Genomic DNA, 25,065 nt, shown 5'->3' with positions numbered 1-25,065 from the left:
ATGTCGGGGGGGAGAGCATTGTTCATGGTGCCCTCCCTTTGGCAGCCATCTTGGAATCCCTTTCTCCCCCTTTAAAAGATTGGTCGTCTAAACTCCCGTAGAGTTATTCTCATAATTAGAGGCACCATAGTCTGACTCTCCTGGTATTGTCAATTCCTCCCAGTTGATTTTTGGGTTAGTTTTAGTGGGCAGTAGATTGGAAGCTCTAGTGAATTTGTCACTTTCAGGAGTTCGTCAACTTATATCGGTTGAGCCACATCCCACTCCTGACACCATTTGTGAAGGCATCATGAAGCAGGACACAGACAACAGATTCAAAGTGCAAGTAGAATTGTTTTATTAACTTAAATGTCAGGATGGTTGAAGGCCTAACTTGCCCTATGCTGAGGTGAGATTTCCCCAACTAAAGAAACAAAGGAACAATCTGAGTCAGAAAGTTCAACTGAAAGGTCTGTCTGTGTCCAACACCTATGCTTGCCCTCACAAATAAAGCTACACAATGTGTTGGGATGTCTGCAATAAAATAAAAGGTGTTCCAAATAAAGTCCTGAGCTGTTTCCAGCTCCTGGCTTACTTGTCAGCTCCCCTTCCCCAGGTTCAAGGCAGTTCCACAAAGGCTTGGGGTTGCCTTCCCAAAGTTTAAGACAGTTCCACAAAAGCTTGAGGGCTCCCTTTCCCAAGTTCAAGGCGGTTTCACAAAAGCTCATGACTTTTTTCCACAAGTTAAAGACAGTTTCACAAAAGCTTGGGGTTCCCTTCCCCAAGTTCAACTGGTACTTGTTCTCAATCCTTCAAGGTTCAAAAACAGTTCCAAACCAACTTCATACTCCTTCTGGTTTTAATAGTTTATTCAAATTGCTTTCCTTTGTTTTACTTTAGCAACCTCTTTGGATTTCACACATGGGGATCCTCTGATCTAGGCGCAGTTGTCAGACCACATGCTCCACCCATCACCGGTCACACCCTGGGCTCTCTTTAGCCCACACAGCTCCTTATGCATCTGTACCTGCATAATTGTTCAGACTCCTTGTCAGCCTCTTGGCTTTGCCACAATGGGCCTCATTATGAGTATGCCGGTCTGGTAACAATGGTGCCGGTAAGCTAATGGCACTGTTGTTACCGGACCGGAACACTCCGAGTGCTGCAGGTGGGTGCCGTCCCATCTGCCAGGTCTGACCTGGCGGGCGGAACGGCACCAGCCCGCAAACTTTGACGGAAGCACCGACATTGTTGCACACGGTGCCGGTGCTTCCGTCCTCCCCATTCCCATTGAGTCCTATGGGACTCAATGGGAATGGGGAGTAACTGTTACCAGTGCCTGGCTTCAGCGACCACCGGGGCTGTAATACCATGTTGTTCCCTAAATTCAGGTGCCAGAAAAAAACACGACTCCAGCGGCCATAATGAGGGCCAATGTGTTTCTTCCTTTGTCAGTTGTTGGCCTTGCCACAATGTGATTTCACATATAGTTCAATTACTGGTGTTTTTCGTACCTTCACCACTTTGCTTTCGTGCGTTCGTATACCTTTCCATACTTGCTTCCTTCTGGATCTCATCCAATACATGTTTGCTTTTCAGTTCAGCAATATATGAGTTTCACACATACTTGTAATTAGTGCAAAGTTCTGCCCAAAAGCTCACACTAAGTTCAGTATTCAATATCTGTGGTTTGTTACTTTTCCCCTTGTACGGTATTGAGTTCTTATTTACTTTCCACCCCATTACCTAGTGTTCAGTTCACTTTTTGCATTCCTCTACATTAGTTCATGTTAGAGACGTTTTCCTAAAGTCCTGCTTGGATGTAAGACTTTAGTAAGCTAGCCCCAGTGGTTTGTAGAACTCCAACTCTTAGTATCAGTCCATACTAACTCAGGACCTTGGTAGAGTGGCAGAGTAGTCAGGCTTATCTTAAGAGAAATATGTGAGCTGTAGGTAAGTACACTGAACCCAATTAGTAATGCACATCAAAGAAACACTTTCACATATTTATATTAACATACAGATTTGTTATATTTACACAAAAGTCACTGTTAAATACTTAGTACAATAAACCAACACACAAAGGTATACTTTTCAATACTTTCAAAAGACCACTTCTTAGTTGATAGTTGGTGAACGTGCACAATTGTTGCAGGAGTTAAACAGGTTTATCGGTTTATCAGTAAAAATGTGCGCCCACAATGTAAAACATAATTTGCATTCCGTCAGCATACACATTTAAGATAGTGGGCCTCATTACGACCCTGGCGGAACGGGTTAACGGGCTCCGCAAAAGGAGGCGGAACCGTTAAACCCGTTCCGCCACATTACGAGGTCCCCTCGCGGGACCTGGTAAGGACGCTGGGTAAAACCAGGCGTCTTTACCGGGCCTCGCGAGGGGAAGAGGGAGCAAACAACGGGCCACTCGTAATCGGCCCGTTGTTTGCTCCCTCTCTCATTCCCATTCAGCCCTATGGGGGCTGAAATGGGAATGGGGAAGGTCTGGGCCCAGGTCCCTGGAGGGAGGAATTACCGGGCTCTCCAAACTCGGAATGGCCCGGTAATACCCCATTCTGGGAACCCGGACCCGGACGCGATTCGCCGGCAGCCATGCCGCCAATAGCGGCATGGCTACCGCCGAGGTCGTAATGAAGCCCAGTGACTTTTGGGAAGGGTAACAGTTATTGTTAGTGTTATCCTAGTAGAGCTTCAGGTTCTAGAGGCAGTTTCCCGGCACAGTAAGTCTTTTAAGTCCAAAACGCAACCCTAGCTACAGGTAGCTCGTAGAGGGCTCAAAAGTTCCTGTGGATACTTTCTAGCCTAGGAAGGAAGACACAAGAAAGCTTAACTGTCAGGCTGAGATCCTGGTGTCTGCGGAAGCTGCTGAACCCCCGACAATCCACCCAAAATGTGGCACTCTGAGCTGATAATATATATAACCGCTCAGTTTACCTCACTTTCAGGGGAAAGGGGGAAGGGACAAATTAACAAACACCAGGCTGGAAGCTATCAACTAGCTGGTTCTTCACCTGTAGTTAAAAACATAAACATATAATACACCTCATTACTCAATGGGTTACTATACTAACCTTAAAACTCTATATCATTTACCAAAATAGTCAAAAAACCATACCTGGTACTTCTCTTCAGAATGCCCAGAGAAGTGATAAGCAGACAAGACTTCCTTACTTGTTGACCAGAATCTTAAAGATCATTCAGCCTTCTGAGCAGGTCCATGAATGTAATATTTAACTTTGTAGTTCGTCTTCTCAACCTCAAGATTCTTGAACAAAGTCTAAAGTTCTTTAAATAAGTTTAAGGAAGTTCTTTTAAGTTCTTGTATTTATTTTTATATTTTCTTTTTAGAGTGTCTTTTACTCTTGAACGATTTTAAAACTTGCGATGAAATCTTCACGTGAAAAAATCCAGCACACGCGCAAAAAATCCAAACCGCAGGTAAACGCATACGCGCTGAAAATCCAAACCGCGGGATAAAACACACGTGCTTTAATCCAAGACGTGAGAAATACGCACATGCGCTGAAAATCCAAACCGCAGGATAAAACACACGCGCTTTAATCCAAGTCGCGGGAAATACGCACTTGCGCTGAAAATCCAAACCGCGGGAAAAAACACATGCGCTTTACTCCAAGTCGTGGGAAATACGCACACGCGCTGAAAATCCAAATAGCGGGTAAGACGCACACGCGCAAAAGTCCAAGACGCGAGTTAAAGACACTTGCGCTAAAGTCCAACCCACGAAAAAATACGCACACGCGCAAAAACCAAATCGCGGGAAAAAAGCACACGCGCTTTTATTTTATCATGTGACACTTCTGAGAGCTTGCGTGGAGGCTCCACATAGATCTGTTCTTGCGCACGCGCAGATTCGAAACGCGTAATAAAATACACACGTGAACTCACGTAGCAAAACCCTCGCGTATATGAACAGTAAACGCGAGTCAAAAGTTCACGCTCACGCATCACTCTCACGCGCAGAGTCACACGCGCAGGCTCAAGGTAACGGAAAAATCACGCGCTAGTTTGAAATGATATGTAGGAAAGAAAACAAACGTACGCGCTTCAGTTTTTAGATACAGGTTTGCGATTTCAATCCTTTTAAATTAATATAACCTTTTTACAAAGTTCATCTAAACATGGAAAGTCACTTATCTTGTGATTGAGACTTGAAAACTTCTTTTCTCAGAATAAATGGAAGTTTCTGACTCCTGTCCTGTGTCTCCACCAAACTCCAAACATGACTCCTGTTATACTTTCAGATCTTCCGCTCAACCGCTAGAAACTTGTCACCTTTGACAAAGTTAAGCAGGAGCAACAAGGCACACGACCTCTCAGCTGGGCAAGGATGATGAAAGGCAGTTTAGAATGTTCATTGTCCTCCCTATAAACAATCTCCAGCCAATCAGAATTTAGACTGAGAACCTCCATCTTGGCTTGGGGCAATCTCCATAGACTGCAATGAAGGTTAAGGGCAAAATTGGCTGTTTAAAAATATAACCCATAATAACTTCCCAAAACCTTTCTATACTAAATATGTGTCTCCCCTGACCCAATGTAAATGAGTATATGATACTGTATGTAAAAGAATATGTCACTCCAACCTGACAGTACCTGACATTAACCAACGGTGGAGACCCTGTTAAAGGACTCACTAAAGGGACACAAGCAGCGGCTTGAGTCGGAGGTAATGGAGGGTTGCCCTGGACACCGCTACGTGCACTCCAACACTCTAAAGCAACCTTCTGAAATATGGTAAGCAATAGCTTTTTCCCCACAGTATTTTAGGTTAGAAGAAAATGTGGATGCTCTGCGATGTCACAACTGTGGCCTGACCTCCGGATTCCTTGGTCTTATGACGAAAGGCAGGACAATGGACAGGATCTCTCAGCAGCAGTCTTGAGGGAGGACCTCTTGTACGACTTTTAGCAACTTCTCTAGGCACTCTGCAATGTTGGCACCTATTCTGCATCACCAACAAAGAACGCTATTCGCCAGGTCAATCTTCTTCCCTTCTTACAGTCCCACACTTTACTGAGGGGGTCTGGGCAAGTTGGTCGTATCTCTGGGGTGTCCTTAATGGCTCAGCAAAGATTTGGCCAGATACAGCCTTTCCACGATGTTGCACGTGGAACGGGCAGCAGGTCTCCTGGTACTGGGGTTTCGCAGCTCTGGAAACTCACAGGACCTCGGGAGATGTCTCAAATCAAAGGTTGTCTTGGGACTGGTTGTTCTCACTAGTCAAAGGGAAGGAGCTGTCCTCTTTGGAGTGCCTCTGTCGAACAGAAACCAGGGTCAGGACAGCAGTGGTCGCTTCACAGTGTTGCAAAGGGTCTGCAGGCGTATCTGGCCATCTTGTTCTTCAGTTACTTCAGCTTCCAGTGGTCACCTTGCTTTTTGCTCCAGGAGCCTCACCTTTTATACAGTTCCAGCACTCACTCCTCTGCAATCTTCCTCAGCAGTTTACAGAAATGGGCATCCAACCAGGAAAGCCAGACACCCAGTGGGAGCTGGTCCCATTCAGGAACTCTGGACAGGGGGGTGGAACATTCCTCCCCAACTTCCTGCCTGCCCAGACAATCTGGAGCCTAGGCAGGGACACACAACGGTTCCTGTCAAAGGCAAAATACACACACAGGTCTTCTCTCCCAAGAATGGTAGGTGGGCTGACAAAGTTGGTACTTGGATGCCCCTATTGTGCACTACTGAGGTTTTGGACCATAGCTAAGGTAGAAAAATCACACAATAGTTGTTAGGACACATCCACTACCACCAGCCATAACTAGGAGAGTGTCTATGTGACTTAAAAGTCACAGGAGCAGAGAGAAGGGGCATACTAAGTATTCCTTTGGGGTTCCATTTGATCTCAATGAATTCTAAAATAGCGATTCATTTTTGAATGAATAAAAAATAACAAAAAATATCAAATTCTTTCTTTTCTATTTGTTTCCCTAGCTTTATTACCCCACCACAAACTCCTCCCCATCTATAGTAAAAACCTTACCGACCCACTATATATATTTGTATGTTTCTGTTATTTTAATTACTTTTAATACATTTTCTTATTTTCTATTTGTTATTTTCACTGTATACGCCTTTGGCACTCCGATTAATGTGGAGTATGCCAATTCCTCAGACTATAAACTTTTAGGCGAGATGTCTATCCTTAAGAACTGTAGTAACTCTAGGATCTAGAAAAGAATCTCACAGGAGGACACTAAGGATCCCCAGCAACACTGCCCATAAGGAGCTGTGTGCTGCAATAGTAAAATACAGAAATACCTTTACAAATGATGGAGGAAACATAGGGCCTCATTACGAGGCTTGCGCTCCCGTAATAAAGGGTGCGCAATGACGAGGTTCCCTTGCGGGACCCGGAACAGATGTCTGGTAAAACCAGACGTTCTTTCCGGGTCCCGCAATGGGACCAAGGAGCTAATAACGTACCTGTTATTAATGGGCCCGTTATTAGCTCCATCCCCATTCCCATTGAGCCCTATGAGGGCGCCCTATGAGGGCTCAATGGGAATGGGGATCAGTTCCTTCAAGGAGGAATTACCGTGTCCTCCAATGTTGGAATGACCCGGTTATTCCTCATTGAAGGAACCCGGTGCTGGAACACGGTATGGAGGCAGCCATGCCCTTATTGAGGGCATGGCTGCCTCCATACTCGTAATGAGGCCCATAGACTCCATTGGGCATGTATAATACAAAGAATAGAGCTCCAAAAGACAGAGCCCACAAGAATGAAAGAGTGGAAAAAGGCTCCACTCATTCAGCATTGAGAAAAAAGGTCCAGAAGTCCAGCAAAAAGGAGAGGGGATCAAGCATAAAAATGATAAATCTCCCTAACTATTTGGTAGCTCACTTTGGTTTTCCTCACAGCTAACAAGAGCGCCCTGGTTCGAGTGATCTTCCCTTTTCACTCACCGGTCCCTGGTGTCTCCTTCAGGCAGCTGCGCTTTCAGTTTCGGCTCCCCTGACATGTGTTTCTTCAACCGTGAGCCCGGCTCACACTCGGGTCTCTCTCCATCTCTCGCTGGCAGCTCTGCTTCCTCTCAGCGATGCTGTCGGTCACGCTGCTTCTGTTCTCTGGATCCGCAGCTCAGGCTGACGATCTATGACCAGGGAGACTACCACACTTGTGGACCTTTGGCGGCCTGCCTGGCCCTTGGCATCACAGCTTCCAGGCATCCTGACTCTCCCAAAGGAACCACATTGGCTGCCTCCTCACATGCAGTATTCCCTGCTGGTTCACTTGCTGTTGGTCTCCTCCCTTATACACCTGCAACCACCTGACAGGTTACAGGTGTGAGTCCCAAATTCCTGTTCACAATTAGTGAGACATTCTGACCTTCACAATGCTCTGTAGGTCTATTCTTCTTCCCAGTACTATACTAGTGAGATGACTTACTAGAGTTAACTACTACTAGTTGCCTCTTCCTCATCTCAGTACTACAGTAGTTTGAAGCCTGACCTTCACAATGTTCTGTAGGTCTCTTCTTCTTGTCAGTAGTGGAGTGGTGAGATGAATTACTAGTGTTCACTACTCCTAGTCGCCTCTTCCTCATCTCAGTACTACAGTAGTTTGAAGCCTGACCTTCACAATGCTCTGTAGGTCTCTTCTTCTTGTCAGTAGTATAGTGGTGAGATGAATTACTAGTGTTCACTACTTCTATTCGCCTCTTCCTCATCTCAGTACTACAGTAGTTTGAAGCCTGACCTTCACAATGATCTGTAGGTCTCTTCTTCTCCTCAGTAGTAGAGTGGTGAGATGAATTACTAGTGTTCACTACTCCTAGTCACCTCTTCCTCATCTCAGTACTACAGTAGTTTGAAGCCTGACCTTCACAATGCTCTGTAGGTCTCTTCTTCTTGTCAGTAGTAGAGTGGTGAGATGAATTACTAGTGTTCACTACTCCTAGTCGCCTCTTCCTCATCTTAGTACTACAGTAGTTTGAAGCCTGACCTTCACAATGCTCTGTAGGTCTCTTCGTCTTGTCAGTAGTAGAGTGGTGAGATGAATTACTAGTGTTCACTACTCCTAGTCACCTCTTCCTCATCTCAGTACTACAGTAGTTTGAAGTCTGACCTTCACAATGCTCTGTAGGTCTCTTTGTCTTCTCAGTAGTAGAGTGGTGAGATGAATTACTAGTGTTCACTACTCCTAGTCGCCTCTTCCTTATCTCAGTACTACAGTAGTTTGAAGCCTGACCTTCACAATGCTCTGTAGGTCTCTTCTTCTTCTCAGTAGTAGAGTGGTGAGATGAATTACTAGTGTGCACTACTCCTAGTCGCCTCTTCCTCATCTCAGTACTACAGTGGTTTGAAGCCTGAACTTCACAATGCTCTGTAGGTCTCTTCTTCTTGTAAGTAGTAGAGTGATGAGATGAATTACTAGTGTTTACTACTCCTAGTCTCCTTTTCCTCATCTCAGTACTACAGTAGTTTGAAGCCTGACTTTCACAATGCTCTGTAGGTCTCTTCTCCTTCTCAGTAGTAGAGTGGTGAGATGAATTACTAGTGTTCACTACTCCTAGTCGCCTCTTCCTCATCTCAGTACTACAGTAGTTTGAAGCCTGACCTTCACAATGCTCTGTAGGTCTCTTCTTCTTGTCAGTAGTAGAGTGGTGAGATGAATTACTAGTGTTCACTACTCCTAGTCGCCTCTTCCTCATCTCAGTACTACAGTAGTTTGAAGCCTGACCTTCACAATGCTCTGTAGGTCTCTTCTTCTTCTCAGTAGTAGAGTGGTGAGATGAATTACTAGTGTTCACTACTCCTAGTCGCCTCTTCCTCATCTCAGTACTACAGTAGTTTGAAGCCTGACCTTCACAATGCTCTGTAGGTCTCTTCTTCTTCTCAGTAGTAGAGTGGTGAGATGAATGACTAGTGTTCACTACTCCTACTCGCCTCTTCCTCATCTCAGTACTACAGTAGTTTGAATGTGGGAAAATGTGGGGAGATGTTGTACAACAGCCCATGAAGGCCAAGGGAGGGTGAGATTTGTCCTTACAAGAGGAAGGGGGATAGCGTGTCTCACCTGTGAATATCTTCTCCCCAATCCCCAAGGTCCTTTCACCCAGGGTGATCCTCCCTCGCTTTTCCACCCCCAGAATCAGGATCCAAAAGCGATGGCCTTTCCCTGGTCACCTGAACGGAGGATCGAAGGGGGGTATGTGTGAGGCCTCAGGATTCTCACACCACAAGGTCAGCCTGCTTTAATATGACTTTTCTAGGCAGTGAATCTCTCTTTGGGATAGGAACTAATAAGCCTTTATCCAAACCCTTTTTAATAAAACGGCTAATGTTGAAATTGTTGTGTACTAATTGACCGTTTCACAATTGACCTTGGGAGAACTGACCTCGGGAGAATTTACCTAATTTAGAAGGTCAGTTAGGATATATGTGCGGGGGGAAACCCCCCGCAATCCCCACAGCCAATCCAAAACCCCCTGCCACCCCACCAGCCAATCCCCTTATATTATTTATAATCCTAAACCAACCCAATACATATATAAAATAACTGAAATAATATAAAGGTCAATTGTGCAGAAGGTCAATTAGGACCACTATAATTAGGTCAATTGTGCAAAAGGTCAATTGTAAAAGGTCACTTTGGGTAATACCATTGAAAACATTACAACTTTGTGTCTGCCTCTCTTTTCTGACCCCTCACACCACTCTAGCCCTATGTTGAGCCCTGTCATATGCCATTTCCTGCGGCGTCTGGCGTTTCCTCAGAGGGGTCATCAACCACAGAAACAGAGGGTATCCAGAGTTATGTACAAGGGGAAAGACACAGCTGTGACTAGTGAGCCCCGGCAGCGGTATTGTTTGGCACGCAGCATCTCAATGGTCATTCTGTGCTTGACACATTGTGCCACACTGTTTCACGTTCCAGTCCTTGCATACATATTGGAATGCCAAGGGGGCTGTCCAGTCTGACATGGATATACTTGCACACAGCACATGGCCAACACACATTGCATTTTGTTATCTGGCTGTGAGGCCGCCAAACCAAGGGGTTGGGGTGTGGTGTGGGCCTGTTCATTGCCCCCATGCGTTATACCTGAGGGGAATGGGTCACATGTGAAGCTGTTCTGTGTGGCATCCATGATGGTGTGTGTCATTACTTGTGAATGATGTGCATGCCAGGTCTGATAGCAGAGCAGTGACCCTCAGTAGTTGATTGGCAGTGCCTCATTCCATTTTTGTGTGTGTCATTGGGTGGGGCAACTTATGACGTTGCCATGGGCAACATTGTTGTTCGTGAGCCCTGCACCTAGTCTTGGCCAGTACCCCAGAGTTTACGCCGGGTGTGTGTGCGCCTGGGCAGCCTGTTCCAGTCATGTGCATGTCATTGGATAGGCACACGTAATTGTGCATCACTGCAATGTGTTGTCCCCTGTGACTGTACACAGACTTTGGTCTTTGTTGTTGTTGCTTTCAGTCATCTCCTGGCTTGACACCGGGTTCTTGGGAGTGCCCCTGGGCGTACATGTGATTCCCCTAGATGGCCATGTCAACCTATTCACTGCTATTGCATGGGGGGAGGTTGCATTCTGGTACCTGTCGTGCATTGCGTGTGATTGTCCTGTCGGGGTCGGATAGGCCCAGTCAGTGACTGATGCATCCCCGGTCATCCGCTACTCCTGTGCGTTCTGACCTGTCATTGTAGAGGTGCTTTGTTGGGTCCTGCATGTACAGTCACCATTCCCGACATGTATTTGTGGCATTCTTGCCTACCCCCTTGTCTGCACTCATGTAGCAATGTAGATGGGATTGCACATGAACTCACCCACATCCAGGTCATTTTACCTCTGGAGAGCTCCATGTAGTCCAGCAGCATGTTGTTTCGCATTGCGTTTGGGATTGATCCTGGAAATCAGACACAGCAGTGCATGATGGTATGGTCGTGCATCACATGTGACCTTGACATTTAGGGAATGGAACTGCTTCCGGTTCCTGTAGACCTCCTCTGGGGATTGGGGGCACCAGCTCAACAACATGTGTATAGTCCAATGCTACCACCACATTGGGCATGCCCACAATTGCATAGAAGCGTGCCTTGGTGGCATTGAGCTGTGTCTGGGTGGTGGGAAGGACGGTGTGCTGGCCCACAGGGCGCAGATGTGGCTACGGTACATGCACCGGTTCTCTGGAGAAGGCAGGTTGCGAAATGCTGTGCTCACACAGTGCTATAACGTGCTATGAAAACAAAGAGAAAATATTGAGGCTGAGTACCCCAAAAGGAAATACACCGAACACGGGTTACAAAAGATCTTTATTTTATACTGAACAGTTTCAAAGGACAAAACAACAGATAGCTATCGACCCTCAGTACAACACAACGAACTCCAGCATGGTTCGGTGTGCTCAGTGAGTGGGACTGTACATTAGAATAGTCGCACCTTATATACCTTTGAAAACATGATGTCCAACCCATTTCACAGTTAATATTTGTTAATACATTATGGATGTAGGGTTTGTGCCGAGTTCACACATCTGTACACTTAGGGTTTGTCTTTAATACATTCGACAACAAGCCTCAATGGCAACAGTGTACTTTAGGATTTGTTATAGAGACCTTCTCAAACATCTATACAATGTAGTTTAAACAAATGTTCTCAGTTCAGTATTTGAATACATTGTTTGTAACATGTGCTCGCGGATTAGCTTCATTGGCACGAGTAATCCTTTACACACAGGTCAACGAAGGACAAGGTCTCAGTTCATGACCCTAATCAGTGTACTGCAGGCAAGTTACACATTAGTTTATACATAGAGGTCAAGACGGCCATGTTACATTTTCGGAATGACACTGTCCACCATTTTAGCTCATAGGGTGACTTTGCAGAGAGAACCTAAAATGGCGGATTGACCTAAAATGGTGGTTTGCATTGATTCTAAGGTCGGGACCTTGCAACACAGATTTCTTCACAAGTGGCTTACAAGCAGCTTGGCGTAGGCCAATATACATATATTCATCACAATAGGAGGCACAATATAATTTCCCGTTTGACAGTGGCACTGGCCAGGAAGTGAAGGACCAACACTAATGTCCATCTGCATGTGAGTCAGGAGAACAAGTATGATCTCCCTGTTTAGACGGTCCAGGGTTAGTATCTGCCTGTCAGTGAGGACTCAGGGTGTGGCCCTTTTGCGAGGGATCACTGCATGCATCCACCATGCCACCTGTATTCACCTCCTCCATCTCTCCCTGGCCTCCGGTTGCCTCGGCTGGTACACCAGCCCCAGCAGCTGTAGATTGCCATGCAGCACCTTTGGCTCCATGGTTGCAACCATGGCCGGCAGCATAGTTCTGTTTGGAAGTGTTTTTGGGGAGGGTGTGGCTATTTCCTACTCTTCCTGCATGCATTGAGTGCACCTGGGTGGATTGGGTGCACCTGTGTCCATTTTTCCTTTACCTGTGTCCATTTACTGACTTGGTTTTGCTGGTATTACCAGCAAATATCAGCCAGCATTACCAGCAAATCCAACCTTGTAATAAGCCGGTGATATCATTGTGCTGGTATCCGGTATTGTTGTTGACGTATTACTGACGCTGGTAATTCCAGATGAGGTGATACTGGTGCTGGTAATTCCGGCAAGGGAAACTCATTCTTGGCCGGAACGTTAAAAGTGCTGGTAAATGGTATTATCGGCATTTTTATGAACTTGTAATGAGCCCAAAAGGTTGATAATTGATTAGGCTAACAAAGTCGCTTATTTGCAAGTTTTCATGATCTCATGATCTCATCTTGTTATATATATTAAGGTTCCACACATTAGAGGAGGATTAGAGGTTATGGAACTGTACATTTGATCACTTGTGTTTCTTCTCTTCTGCACCTCTATAACAAGGTGGAGACCCCGCGGCAAAACATCAAGAAGAACTCAAGTAATGCTCCTTCGGACGAAAAATTGTTCCCATCAAATGGTAGAAAACAGGTAGAGTCCATAAATGCTTTGAAACTGCCACTGTTAGCTACACAATATGCAACACATTAATGTATATAAAAGATATTCCACAACCAATCATTAATATGGGATGCAATGTCTCTGGCAAACCCCATTGATCCGATTGATATCAGCCCTAAGTTTGTGCATTACATCTAAACCCTGGAAGTTGAGGAGACTCTGGCAGTGTGATCTATCTTACTGCTGAGTTCAATGATTCAAAGATCCAGAGCCAGTTTCCAAGCATCCACATTTGCCAAATTTAAGAGAAAATGATTTGACAAGCACACAATTACCCAGACATCATGGATCGTTATGAGTGGTCAGTTGGCTGTATGTCTGCCCACCTCAGGGGTAGAGGAAAATACTTTCCAAACAGCCGAAACATGTCTTTGACTTTTTTACTGTGTAGCTGGTAAGCACAGTTTTGACAATGTGCCATAGTAAGGGGTAAAAAGGTAGTCATGTCAGGTGCCCCTCTGCCTTACCCATGTAATGCATAAAAGCGTCAGTCCTGACACTCTTATGCATCCGAACGAAAAATGTGCTGCAGTGTTTTGAAGCACTACTGTACATTATCCATTTCCACCGTCACACTAATGTTGGAAATGGACCACAAACGTTTTGTAAAAAAGCAACTTCAGGGTTAGCCCCTCACCAATACTAAACTCTGAATATGACAGGTTTTCAGAAATACCGCCGGCAGATGTGCCAAAAACCTGCCAACGCTAAATCAGTTCCATATTCTATGGTAGCTGGGGACTGTTTATTAACCCAAATGCCAAAAATATATTTTGGGCCTCATTAGGGTTAACAATATGTTAACAATAAAACATGAGGCATAGATAGAGAAAAACACATATTTTACCCCTGTTAATGTTTTTTTAACTTGATGTTCCTCCCAAGTATTCCTCATCTTTTGATATTTCCTTCCAGCGTCAGATCCTTTGGAAAATGTTGGTGTCGATAGAGGGCGCTGTGCATCATCCACTCGTTGTCCCTCGATGGCCTTCGGCTGCTGTCGAGCATGACGTCACTGATGGCATATATAGCATGCACCGCGGCCGTTACTTCAGTTCCTAGTTTTTACCCCTCTGGTATCAGAACATAGGCTTTCCCGAGGCCAAAACACCAGGCACTTAAGAAAGTAAGGTGTAATACTCAGAAATTCTAATGAGGGGTAGGAAGGGAGGGGCGATGAGGAATACGCGGGAGGAACATCCAGTCAAAAGAACATTATCTGGGATAAGTAATTTGTTTTTCGAATGGATTGTGCTCTCCCACATATTCCTCATCTTTTGATACACTCCCAAAGCAGTATTGCGTTGCAGGTGAGAGTACAAATGTATCTATTTGTCATTAAGACTGTGAAGCACAGCCTTCCCGAACCCTGCTTCCCGTACCTACTCAGAAACCAGACAGTAACATTTTGTGAAAGTATGTAAAGGCGACCAAGTGGCTGGCACGGCGGCCCTCTCTGCAAAGCCGATGAAGTGGCCACACACCTTGTCGAATGAGCTCTCAAGCCTACAGGAACAACCTTTCTGGCTAAGTTATAGCATTCAGTGATGCACAGAATTATGCAGTCAGACAATATTTGCTTAGTCGCCACCCAACCTAGTCTGTGTCCAGTGTACCCAATAGACAGCTGTTCGTCTTGCCTCACTTATCCATTTGAGAGATGTAAAAGCTTAAAGCCCTTTTGGGGTCAAGTCGATGAAGTCTCTCCTCCTCCTTAGCTGTGTGCTGTAGATGGTAAAAGGTTGGTAGAACTATTTTCTGAGAAAGGTGAAAATCCAATGCCACCTTTGGGAGAAAGGTGGGCCGTACCCTCAAGACTACTTTCTCCTTGAAGAAGTTGGTTAATGGCGGTTTGCACGACAGTGGGCCTCATTACGACCCAGGCGGTAAGTTACCGCCTGGGCCGTGACTTTACCACCATGGCGTAAACTACGTTTACGCCATGGTGGTTGGCGGACTTACCGCCCCATTCCGACCTAGGCGGGGCGGTAAGTCCCCAATCCCCATTTACCCTTCCCCATTCCCATTTTTGCCCCATAGGGCATAATGGGAGTGGGGAAGGCGTTAATTACGCCACCGTAAATTACGGTGGCGTAATTAACTCCATGGTCCCTTAGCGCCATGGATTTTAACACCTGCTAAAAGCAGGTGTTAAAAGCACCATGGCGCTAGGGGACCTCGTAATTGGCGGTAAGGGGTCGGCGCAGCTAACGCTGGCGTTAACCCCTTACCGCCAGGGTCGTAATGAGGCCCAGTGTCTGCAATTTGCTCACTCTGCGTGCCGGTGTTGGGGTTTTACAGAAAACTGTCTTGAAAGTTAGCATCCTTACAAGAAAAGAACAAAGCGGCTCAAAGGGAGCACACCTGAGATATTTCAGAACCAAGTTCAAATCCCAAACGGGAGCTGCAAAGGGGACTGGAGGGTGAACATAAGAGATATTTCTTTCAAGTACTGCTTCACAGTGCCATCCATTCTGGAGACCCAGAATGGCTACATGCAACAAGAAATGACAACACCATAAGTGTGTCACACAGAAAAGGATCCACATGCTTATCCCTGCTCCAGCTGCAAAACGTACTCCAATGGCAGCGATACAGAGATTTCATTGCCGGTCTTCTGGCCGAAAGCAACACCACCATCACATCTTCCTGGAGATCCCAATCCTTCAATCTCTCAGAAACCGCACAGAAACCATGCGTGAAAGTTGAGAGTCTTGACCTCTGGATGGAGAACCCGACCCTCCTATTGCGAGAGAAGTTCCTCTCTTTGTGGAAGACGCATTGGAGGGCAGATGGACATGTCCAGAAGTTCTGGGTACCACGTCCTCCTGGACCGATCAGGATCATGGTTTTCCACAAACTTCCTCAACCTCCTGATGATGTGAGGAATGACAGGGAATGGACGAAATGCATACAGGAGTGGAAACTCACAGTCCACTATGAACGTGTCTCCTAGAGCTCATCTTGAAGGAAATACCCTGGAACTGAAATGTTTGCACTTCCTGTTGGACACAAACAGATCCACTTGAGGAGTTCCCTAAAGGGTGAAGATCTCTTGAAGGACTTCCCGAGCTACTTCCCACTCATGTGAGACTGTGCTGTGCTCTGCCTGCTGAAAGCGTCCGCTGCGTGTTCTCCCCGGCGAGGTGAACTGCCGATATGGAGATTCCTTATTGAAGTGCCCAGAACCAGAGCTGCATTGTCACAGTGGAAGTGAACAGTCTCATATGTACTGTATTTATTGAAAAGTTGATTTATTTAACCAAAACAAAGATTTAAAAAGACAAGTGACCCTACACCTCCTCTCTTATTGAGCCACTGTGTTGTCCATCATTATCAGGACATTCTTTCCCTGTACAGAGGGCAGAAAGGACACCAGTGCTAGTCTGATTACCCTTAATGCTAAAAGATTGATGTGTAGTTTGGACCCTAATAGAGACCAACAGCCGCTGACGGTCAGATAGTTGCAGTGGGCTCCCCAACCTGTGAGAGAGGCATCCATAACTACTGTTATCTCTGACCATGGCTGCCAGAATGTTTCCACTTTCAGAACATTCTCTTTGCAGGCCCACCACAGGAGAAGCGGCGCAAACCTGCTAAGGTCCTCAAGTAGTGCCGCCATCCTGCCTGAACACGGAGACCACTGAGACCTGAGGGATCTCATTCTCAGGTGATCCTCTGGCAACAGAAAAATGCAGGATGCCATGAGGCCAAACAACCTGAAGAAATCAGAGGCCAAAAGACACAGGGCAATATGGAATTTACCAACCATCTGCTGAATGTGCTGAGCCCTCACCTCGGTGGCAAGACCTTCCAGAGGAAGCCTCTAGGACTGTTCCGATGAATTGGAGTCTCTGGGATGGTTGTCATGTGGGACTTCCTGAAACTGAGGAAGAAGCCCAGTCTGTGGAGGGAGTGGCAGGTGATGCTGAGATGTTCAGGGAGCTGTTGAGGAGAACAGGCCCTGATCAGTCAATTGTCCAGATAGGGGTAGATGTCAATTGCTCCCCTATTGAGACTTGCTGTCATGACCACCATCAACTTGGTGAAAAAGCCTCAGGGCAGAGGTGAACCCGAATGGCAGAACTCAAAACTAATAATGAGAACAGAAACCCTCAGGTTTTCCTACGCATGTGATGAATAGGCACATGAAAGTAAGCATCCCAAAGAGCCAATTATACCATCCTATCCTGGCCTGAAGGATTGGCCTGAAGGATCTGAGGAAGAGCAACCATTTTGAACTTGTCCCGCCTGAGGAACTTGTTCTAGTAAATGGTTCGCAATCCTCCATCCTTTTGGAATAAAAAGGTAAGGGGAAAACCACCCCTGGTTCCTCTCTGTCACAGGTACCGGCTCTACGGCAGCACCTTTCTCCAGCAGGATAGAGATCTCCTGCGAGAGGAACAGATCCATAGTTTTGAGGGAGTGATCCAGGGGTCTTTTTAAGAAAGGGAGGCAGTAATCCTGGGCTATTGTTTTCAATGCCCACACATCAGAAGTAATGCCCCGCCATTCTTCCAAATGCTGACTGAGCCTGCCCCCCACCACAGTCCTGTGGACTAAGGCCTCAGAGTGGTTTTAGAGCAGCTTTGGCAGCGGCCGAAGGTAAGGCAGATGCTGCTTGGGGGGACTTCACACCTCTACCTCGTCCACCTCGAGGGGACTTGCTTTGGCCTCTTTGACTGGCTTGATCCCTCGCCATTCCAAAAGAAGTATAGTCGCAAAAGGGTTGACCTCAGCATCCCTGCGAAGCGCTTAATGACATGGCTGCTGCTATTGACGTCTGAGGTTTCTCTAGACTTTCTTCAGTTTACTTGGCAAAAAGGTGTGTGTCATCGAAGGGCATGTTGAGAAGCCTGGACTGAACATCAGGTGCAAAACTGGACTTGCATAACCATGCAAATCTATGTGTTACTACTGTGTTAGATGCCATGGCCCTACTGACGGTATCAGCAAAGTCAAGCCCCTAAAGGGACTCACACATTGTGTCTTTGTCATCCTTAATTATATTAAGGAAGCCATCTTTTTTTCTTCCTCTAGATTATGGTCAGCTGCCATCGCTATTACAATCCACAAAGTGTGGGTGAATTTAGCTAGAGTGCATTTGGTATTCATCAACTTCAGGGCCATACTACTGGCCGAAAAAATACCCTTTTTGCCAGGGTGTCAAAACGCATATCATCCTTGTCGGGAGGGATAGCAGGATAAACTGTTGCCCTGGACATGGATGTAGCAGCTTGCACAGCCAGGCTCTCAGGTGTCAGGTGCTTCGAATGAAAGTCAGGGTCAAAACTAGATGGTTTACATTTTCTTGTTAGGGATTTATCGACAGCTGGGTTAGTGTCAGGGGGCTCCCAGTTTGCCACGACTGTCCTCTGCAAGGCGGACTGGAAAGTCATGATGCAGTAATTGTGTGGGCCTTTTTCGAATATATCTGTTAGGTCGCCCTGCTGATACTCAGTAGCAGGTCTCCCCCACCCAAGGTATTCTGTGATCGTATTCATTAGTCGTCTCTATGATGCTTCAGCATGATCAGCTGGGTTAGGTATAGGTGTAGCAAAATCTACTTCAGGGAAGGTGTCCAGACCACTTGCACTCTTCAAATTGTCAGATAGGTTCTCCATTCTGGATTATTCAGACACCAGAGCCTCTGGAACGGTAGGGGGCCCATATCCTAGGCCAAATGGTGGGGTGTCCTCAACTGAAGTCTCGACCTCCTCAAAAATTGAAGACAGAGACGTAAAGAAGTATTTTTTGGGCTTACATCTCGTCACAATTTCCTTTGAAGGCATTGATGGCTTTGACGCTGATGGTTTTACCTTCGACAGACTCAACCCATGAGTCAAAGGAGCCGCAGAGGGAAGAGGAGTAATCTTCACTTCGACCCGATGCCTCGAGGGCTCTCAAGGGGTCAACAGTTTTCGGCCCGGGCTCGATTTAACCTCATGAGATGCCATATCGGCCTTGATAGGTGCAGTCGGTTGCCTTGAAGGAGCCGCCTTTCCAAAAAATTTTCATCATTTGAAGATGAAACGTCTCCCACTCTGCTTTAGGGGCTAACCTAGCTGGGCAGGGCACCTTGCAGTCAGGAGAGGAACTGTGATCTGTGGTGCCTCTTCTTAGACCTTTTTCTGTACGATGAAGAAGACGAGTGACGGAAGCCGCTATAAGAGCAAGAGCGTTTTTAACGCATTCTCACAGCAGACTCACCCCTCCAACTTCGTTAATCAGAAGATATTTTATTTGACGGTCTGAACGGTGGAGATTTATGTGGGGGGGCCTACCCACAGCGAGTTTCCCGTTTCTTTATGTCAGTGCTTTTCCTGTTATCGACTGACAGGAACCGCAGTCTGCTGTTTTATATTCGATGCCGAGACACAAGAGGCAAACCTGGTGTGGGCCCATGATCAACATCTTGGCCTGCAATCCACACACTTTTTAAACCCTGTCTTAGGAGTCGACATAATGAAACAATAGTCGAGATTCAACAGAAAGTGCACTGTATTAGAAGCAAAGCTAGCAGAAAAACGGAACTGAAGTAACAGACGCAGTGCATGCTGTATATATTATCAGTGACGTCCTGCTCGAGAGCAAATGGAGGTCATTGAGGGACATGGAGTCGCTGGCGCACAGCGCCCTCTACTGAGAATTTCCTCCGAAGCAGCTGATGCTGGAACGAGATATGAAAAGACGAGGAATACATGGGAGGACACAATCCATTAGAAACACATTTTTGAAAATGTGGCTCCTTTTTTGTGGCAGCCATTACCTCCACTCAAAGCATTCCCCAATGAGGTCATGCGCATCCGACATTACTGCGTGTGGCAATATGGCATTTCCCCAGGCGAGCCACGCTAAAGGTTCCGCCAGCCTCTAAATAATGCAGACACTTACCATTGCTGTGTGTTTACCGAATGCGGTAAAGGCATTTGAAATTGGCGGTATTTCCAGAGGATGACTAACCAAACTCGTAATGTTGCTTTTTTGTGCTTTAATAGAATCTTCCATGATGTGTGTGAGTGTGTTTCTAAATGCCTGCCTGTGTGTGTGGCATTAGTCTCCGGGAGCCTTTCCTGTGATTTGCAAGGTTTCAGTCAGATCATGTTTTATAGTGTCATGATTAAGAGTGACGTCATTCCAGGATATGGCAGGGTACACTTGATGTAGGGATGGGTAGCACAGAGATGTGTATGTGTGTAAAGTTAAATGCTGTCCTCCTGTCTGTTCTGCAGCTGCCTGACATTGACTTGATAAAGGAATACTCCAGAAGATATGTGAACCAGGCTCCCAGCGAGGTTAACATCAGGGAGAAGGAACTGAACTACCGCTCATCGCTGGATGTTAGGAAGCAGGTACAGTCCCCTGATCACGTGGATGCTAGAATGTGCACCAAGAACCCAACCCCAGGCAGAATAATACATGCACATGCATGTTTGATAGCACAACAGCAACATCTGGAGTGGAGTTTACATCACTAATCCCCATTACCTTAAGTAAAATGTGAAATTAAAAGGGGTCCCTAGCCAGGAGAGTGGCCTAAGAGCACGACATGGCCTAAAGAGTGCTGGGTGTGACCTAAAGAGTGCTGAGTTTGGCCTAAAGAGTGGTGGGCATATCCCAAAGAGTGCTGGGTGTGGCATTAAGAGTCCTGGGTGTGGCCTAGAGAGTGCTGGTTGTGGCCTAAAGAGTGCTGGGCGTGGCCTAAAGAGTGCTGGGTATAGCCTAAAGAGTTGCGGGTGTGGCCTAAAGAGTGCTGGTTGTGGCCTAAAGAGTGCCGGGTGTGGCCTAAAGAGTACCGAGTGTGGCCTAAAGAGTGCTGGGTGTGGCTTAAAGAGTGCTGGGCATAACCTAAAGAGTGCCGGGTGTGGCCTAAAGAGTGCTGGGCATAGCCTAAAGAGTGCTTGGTGTGTCCTAAAGAGTGCTGGGTGTGGCCTAAAGAGTGCCAGGTGTGGCCTAAAGAGTACTGAGTGTGGCCTAAAGAGTGCTGGGTGTGGCTTAAAGAGTGCTGGGCATAACCTAAAGAGTGCTGGGTGTGGCCTAAAGAGTGCCGGGTGTGGCCTAAAGAGTGCTGGGTGTGGCCTAAAGAGTGCTGGGCATAGCCTAAAGAGTGCCGGGTGTGGCCTAAAGAGTGCCGGTGTGGCCTAAAGAGTGCCGGGTGTGGCCTAAAGAGTGCCTGGTGTGGCCTAAAGAGGGATGGGTGTGGCCTAAAGAATGCTGGGAATAGCCTAAAGAGTGCCGGGTGTGGCCTAAAGAGGGATGGGTGTGGCCTAAAGAGTGCCGGGTGTGGCCTAAAGAGTGCCGGGTGTGGCCTAAAGAGTGCCTGGTGTGGCCTAAAGAGGGATGGGTGTGGCCTAAAGAATGCTGGGAATAGCCTAAAGAGTGCCGGGTGTGGCCTAAAGAGGGATGGGTGTGGCCTAAAGAATGCTGGCAATAGCCTAAAGAGTGCAGGGTGTGGCCTAAAGAGGGATGGGTGTGGCCTAAAGAATGCTGGGAATAGCCTAAAGAGTGCCGGGTGTGGCCTAAAGAGTGCCGGGTGTGGCCTAAAGAGTGCCGGGTGTGGCCTAAAGAGGGCCGGGTGTGGCCTAAAGAATGCTGGGAATAGCCTAAAGAGTGCCGGGTGTGGCCTAAAGAGTGCCGGGTGTGGCCTAAAGAGGGCCGGGTGTGGCCTAAAGAATGCTGGGAATAGCCTAAAGAGGGATGGGTGTGGCCTAAAGAGTGCTGGGTGTGGCCTAAAGAGTTCTGCGTGTGGCCTAAAGAGTGCTGGGTGTGGCCTAAAGAGTTCTGCGTGTGGCATGGGGGTCAGGTGTCTTTTGTAAGGGCTGCCAGTCCCAAACAATACATCATGAAACCCTTGATTTATTTTTTGTGGGTCACTCAGCATAGTCTAAGGTGGCCTTTTATGCATCCATAATGCACGTTGTAAATAGAACTATCTGGCTGAATTTGTAGATAAATAGATGTCTATAGATAAATCACTGCCTCAGTATACAATGAATGCAACTCATTTTGGAAATAAATCACATACACAAAAGGGGCAAAGCACAAACAGCACCAATGTGATGTGCTTGCTGTTTCACAACAAATCAAAGAGCATCTTGGGAATTTATGAAGGACCACATATTTTTATTTTTGACAAATAGACCCGTGACAGTGCTTCAGTAATGCACCTTATACACACTAAGGTGCACAACTAATTTATCACAACACTCAACTATAACAAACCTTTGTCTGTGAAGATGTGAGGCTTGCGATGTCCTGCTTCTGCAAAGAATTTCCCTGAAAGCGTTCCTCTGCTAGCCTGCACATCTGTTGCTGTATGCCTGCCATTGCGTCTCCAGGAGTGCACTTTTGCAGTCTTATGAAGTGGCAAAGACGCAGAATGGTAAGTTAGAAAGAAAAAAAGGGCTTTATTATGATGAACAGGGCATGTTAAGTATTTAAAAGGAAAATAATAATAATTGGTCGATTGAGCCCCACCAGACTCCAGCTCTCTCCCTGCTCGTCACCGTCAGGACTCGAGGCACAGGCCAAACCGCGCACAGACCTTCCATTGCGCGTGGCCCTCCAAGACTGATACTACACCTCCTCCCTTCTTTGCGGATGAACAGGACACCCCAGCATTGTTCTCCTTCTGTCTACACATATCCAGCCAACATCTTGACCGGCGAAGACATTCTTCTGTATTACTAGGCAAGGACATTTCGGATTCCTGTTTCCTCTTCCCCCCAGCACAACTTTACTCTTGTCTCCTCTTCTACTTAGCCTCATTGGCACCACCCCTTGCATCGGAACCAGTCTTTGCCCTTCCATCCAAACTTTTCACCACACATACTTTCTCCATGTTCCACACATGACCGTCATCCACTCTCACTGCATGCTTGAACACTTCAGTCACTATATTGGGCCCGGACCATCTGCACGGTCCATTCCTGAGAAGAGGAGGTAGCTAGATCCTCACAGTGTCACCCACAACAGGAAGAGTATTCCCAAACGCAATCACACCTGACTTGTCATGTGCTTTCTTATTTTTTAGTTGGTTGCTTTTGATATGTTCCAGAACACCATCCAATGGGCCTCATTCCGAGTACGGCGCTAACCAATGGCGCTATTAACGCCTTGGTTGACGCCGTACCCGGACCGGCAGCGCCTTGGTGGATGGCGGAATTACCGCCCCATTCCAAGGTTGGCGGGGCTGTAATTCCCCATTCACCAAGGCTCTTCCCCATTCCCAAATGAGCCCCCATAGGGCTCAATGGGAATGGGGAAGATGCAAATAACGGTGACCGTTCATTACGGTCACCGTTATTGGCTTGGAGGCCCCTTTGCGCCCTCGACTTTAACACCTGCTCAAAGCAGGCGTTAAGGGCGAGGGCGCAAAGGGAACTCAGAGTATGGCGGTAAGGGATCACCGCCACCGGTCTCGTTACCGGTGGCCGCTATCCCTTACCGCCATACTCGGAATGAGGCCCAATGTCTTTCCTATATCAGTATCTTTTCCCAACCAAGGTGGTACCAGTTTTGTGTTGGCTTTCCGGCCTCTGCTGTACTCGAACAGGGAAACACCCGTCGTGCAATGCAGGGTGAAATGGTGTGCCACAATCACATCTCTCACAGCCTTCTCCCACTCTAGATCATTAGACCACACCCAACGAATGGCTTCTTTTAGAACTTTGTTGAAATGTTCCACAATACCATTCGTTTGGGGGTGATAAATGGCACTGTATTTATGCTCAATAGAGTTCCTTTTGCAGTGATCTTCCATCTCATTTGAGAGAAATTGAGTCCCATTGTCCGTGACAATCACTTTCGGAATACCTTCACGCTCACCAATTTCATTCAAAAAATCTATGACTGATTTAGTGGTAATGCAGGGCCTGATTAACACCTCCACCCACCAGGTCAACAAATCAATTACAACTAAACAAAAAGATTGCCTCCCAGGACTCCACACTGGACCCAACACATCCAAACCCAGTTTGTGCCACAGGCTCTCAGGGACATCCGTCATGACCATGGATATCTCAAACCCACACAAACTTTATCACTCCTATTGCAAAGGATACAACCCCAAACTGTTCTTTCGATTTGGAGATCACATCCAGGCCACCAATACTCACTCCTTATTCTTTGCTTTGTTTTGATAATCCCCTGATGGCCTTCATGACCTAATCTATGATTTTCTGACGTACATTCAACGGTGGAATGATCCTGTCACCATGCATCAACAAATGACCTTGGATGCTTAAATCGTCAATGACGTTCCAATAGGGTAACATATGCAACTCCTCAGAATGACTCTTCCTTTGAACACTGTTGTCTTCTAATACACATCGAAGCTTGTTAAGAGAACTGTCTTGTACCATCGCTTCCTTGCATTCTTCTTCTTTGTCCTCTTTCCATGGCCTTCCACTGAAATGATCCTGCTATGCACTTGTCAATGGATCTCATACTTAGTACAGTATTCTGGCATTTCATCTTTTTCTATTTTCATCACTGATTGGGTAGGCTTAGTCATTGGGCCTTATTACGGGTCTGGTGGTAAGCCTGCTGGTGATACCAGCGTCATGCCGCTAGACCCGAAAACAATTACCGGCGCCTGACTTCCCAGTAACACCAGGGTATTACAACCCCAGCGGCCAGGAAGTCAGGCACCAGTAATTATGTTAGTCCCCATTCCCATGGAGTCCCATAGGATTGCATGGGAATGGGGACAAGGGACAGGGGAGCACCGGCACAATTTACAATGGGTCCGGTGCTCCCCTGAGAACCCTGCAAGCAGGTGCCATCCCGCCCGGCAGGTCTGACCCTGATGGGCGGGACGGCACCCACCCGCAGAGTTGCACTGTGTCGGTCTATGAAACAAAGGTGCCGGTAGGCTTACTGACACCGTTTGCAGACCGGCAAAGTTGTAATGAGGCCCATTGTCTTTTAAAGTAGAAGAATCTTTGGAGTAGGTCTGATTTTTTGTCCATTTTGATTCTGGTGCTGTCTTGGCAATACCTCCCTCTCCCAGTCCTCATGGACTGATCTGGAAATGTGGTAAACGCGCACACACACACACACACAGAAGAAACCAGTCCAAAT

The 25,065-nt window shown here is 46.7% G+C and overlaps 1 protein-coding gene across 1 annotated transcript in view; it reads left to right on the top strand.

Moving 5' to 3' along the window:
* Positions 1–25,065, top strand: part of LOC138576984 (uncharacterized) — a 422,688-nt gene that overhangs the window by 168,757 nt on the left and 228,866 nt on the right. Inside the window, exons 3-4 of the mRNA XM_069649631.1 lie at positions 12,865–12,951; positions 20,214–20,333. Of these exons, the coding sequence (XP_069505732.1) occupies positions 12,865–12,951; positions 20,214–20,333 (207 nt within the window). The remainder of the gene's footprint in view (positions 1–12,864; positions 12,952–20,213; positions 20,334–25,065) is intronic.

This window comes from Ambystoma mexicanum, chromosome 1p, assembly GCF_040938575.1.
Source record: "Ambystoma mexicanum isolate Mex_15411 chromosome 1p, UKY_AmexF1_1, whole genome shotgun sequence".
Classification (NCBI taxonomy): Eukaryota; Metazoa; Chordata; class Amphibia; order Caudata; family Ambystomatidae; genus Ambystoma; species Ambystoma mexicanum.
Note: the sequence above shows the minus strand (reverse complement) of the source record. Positions and strands in the feature narration are given on the sequence as shown.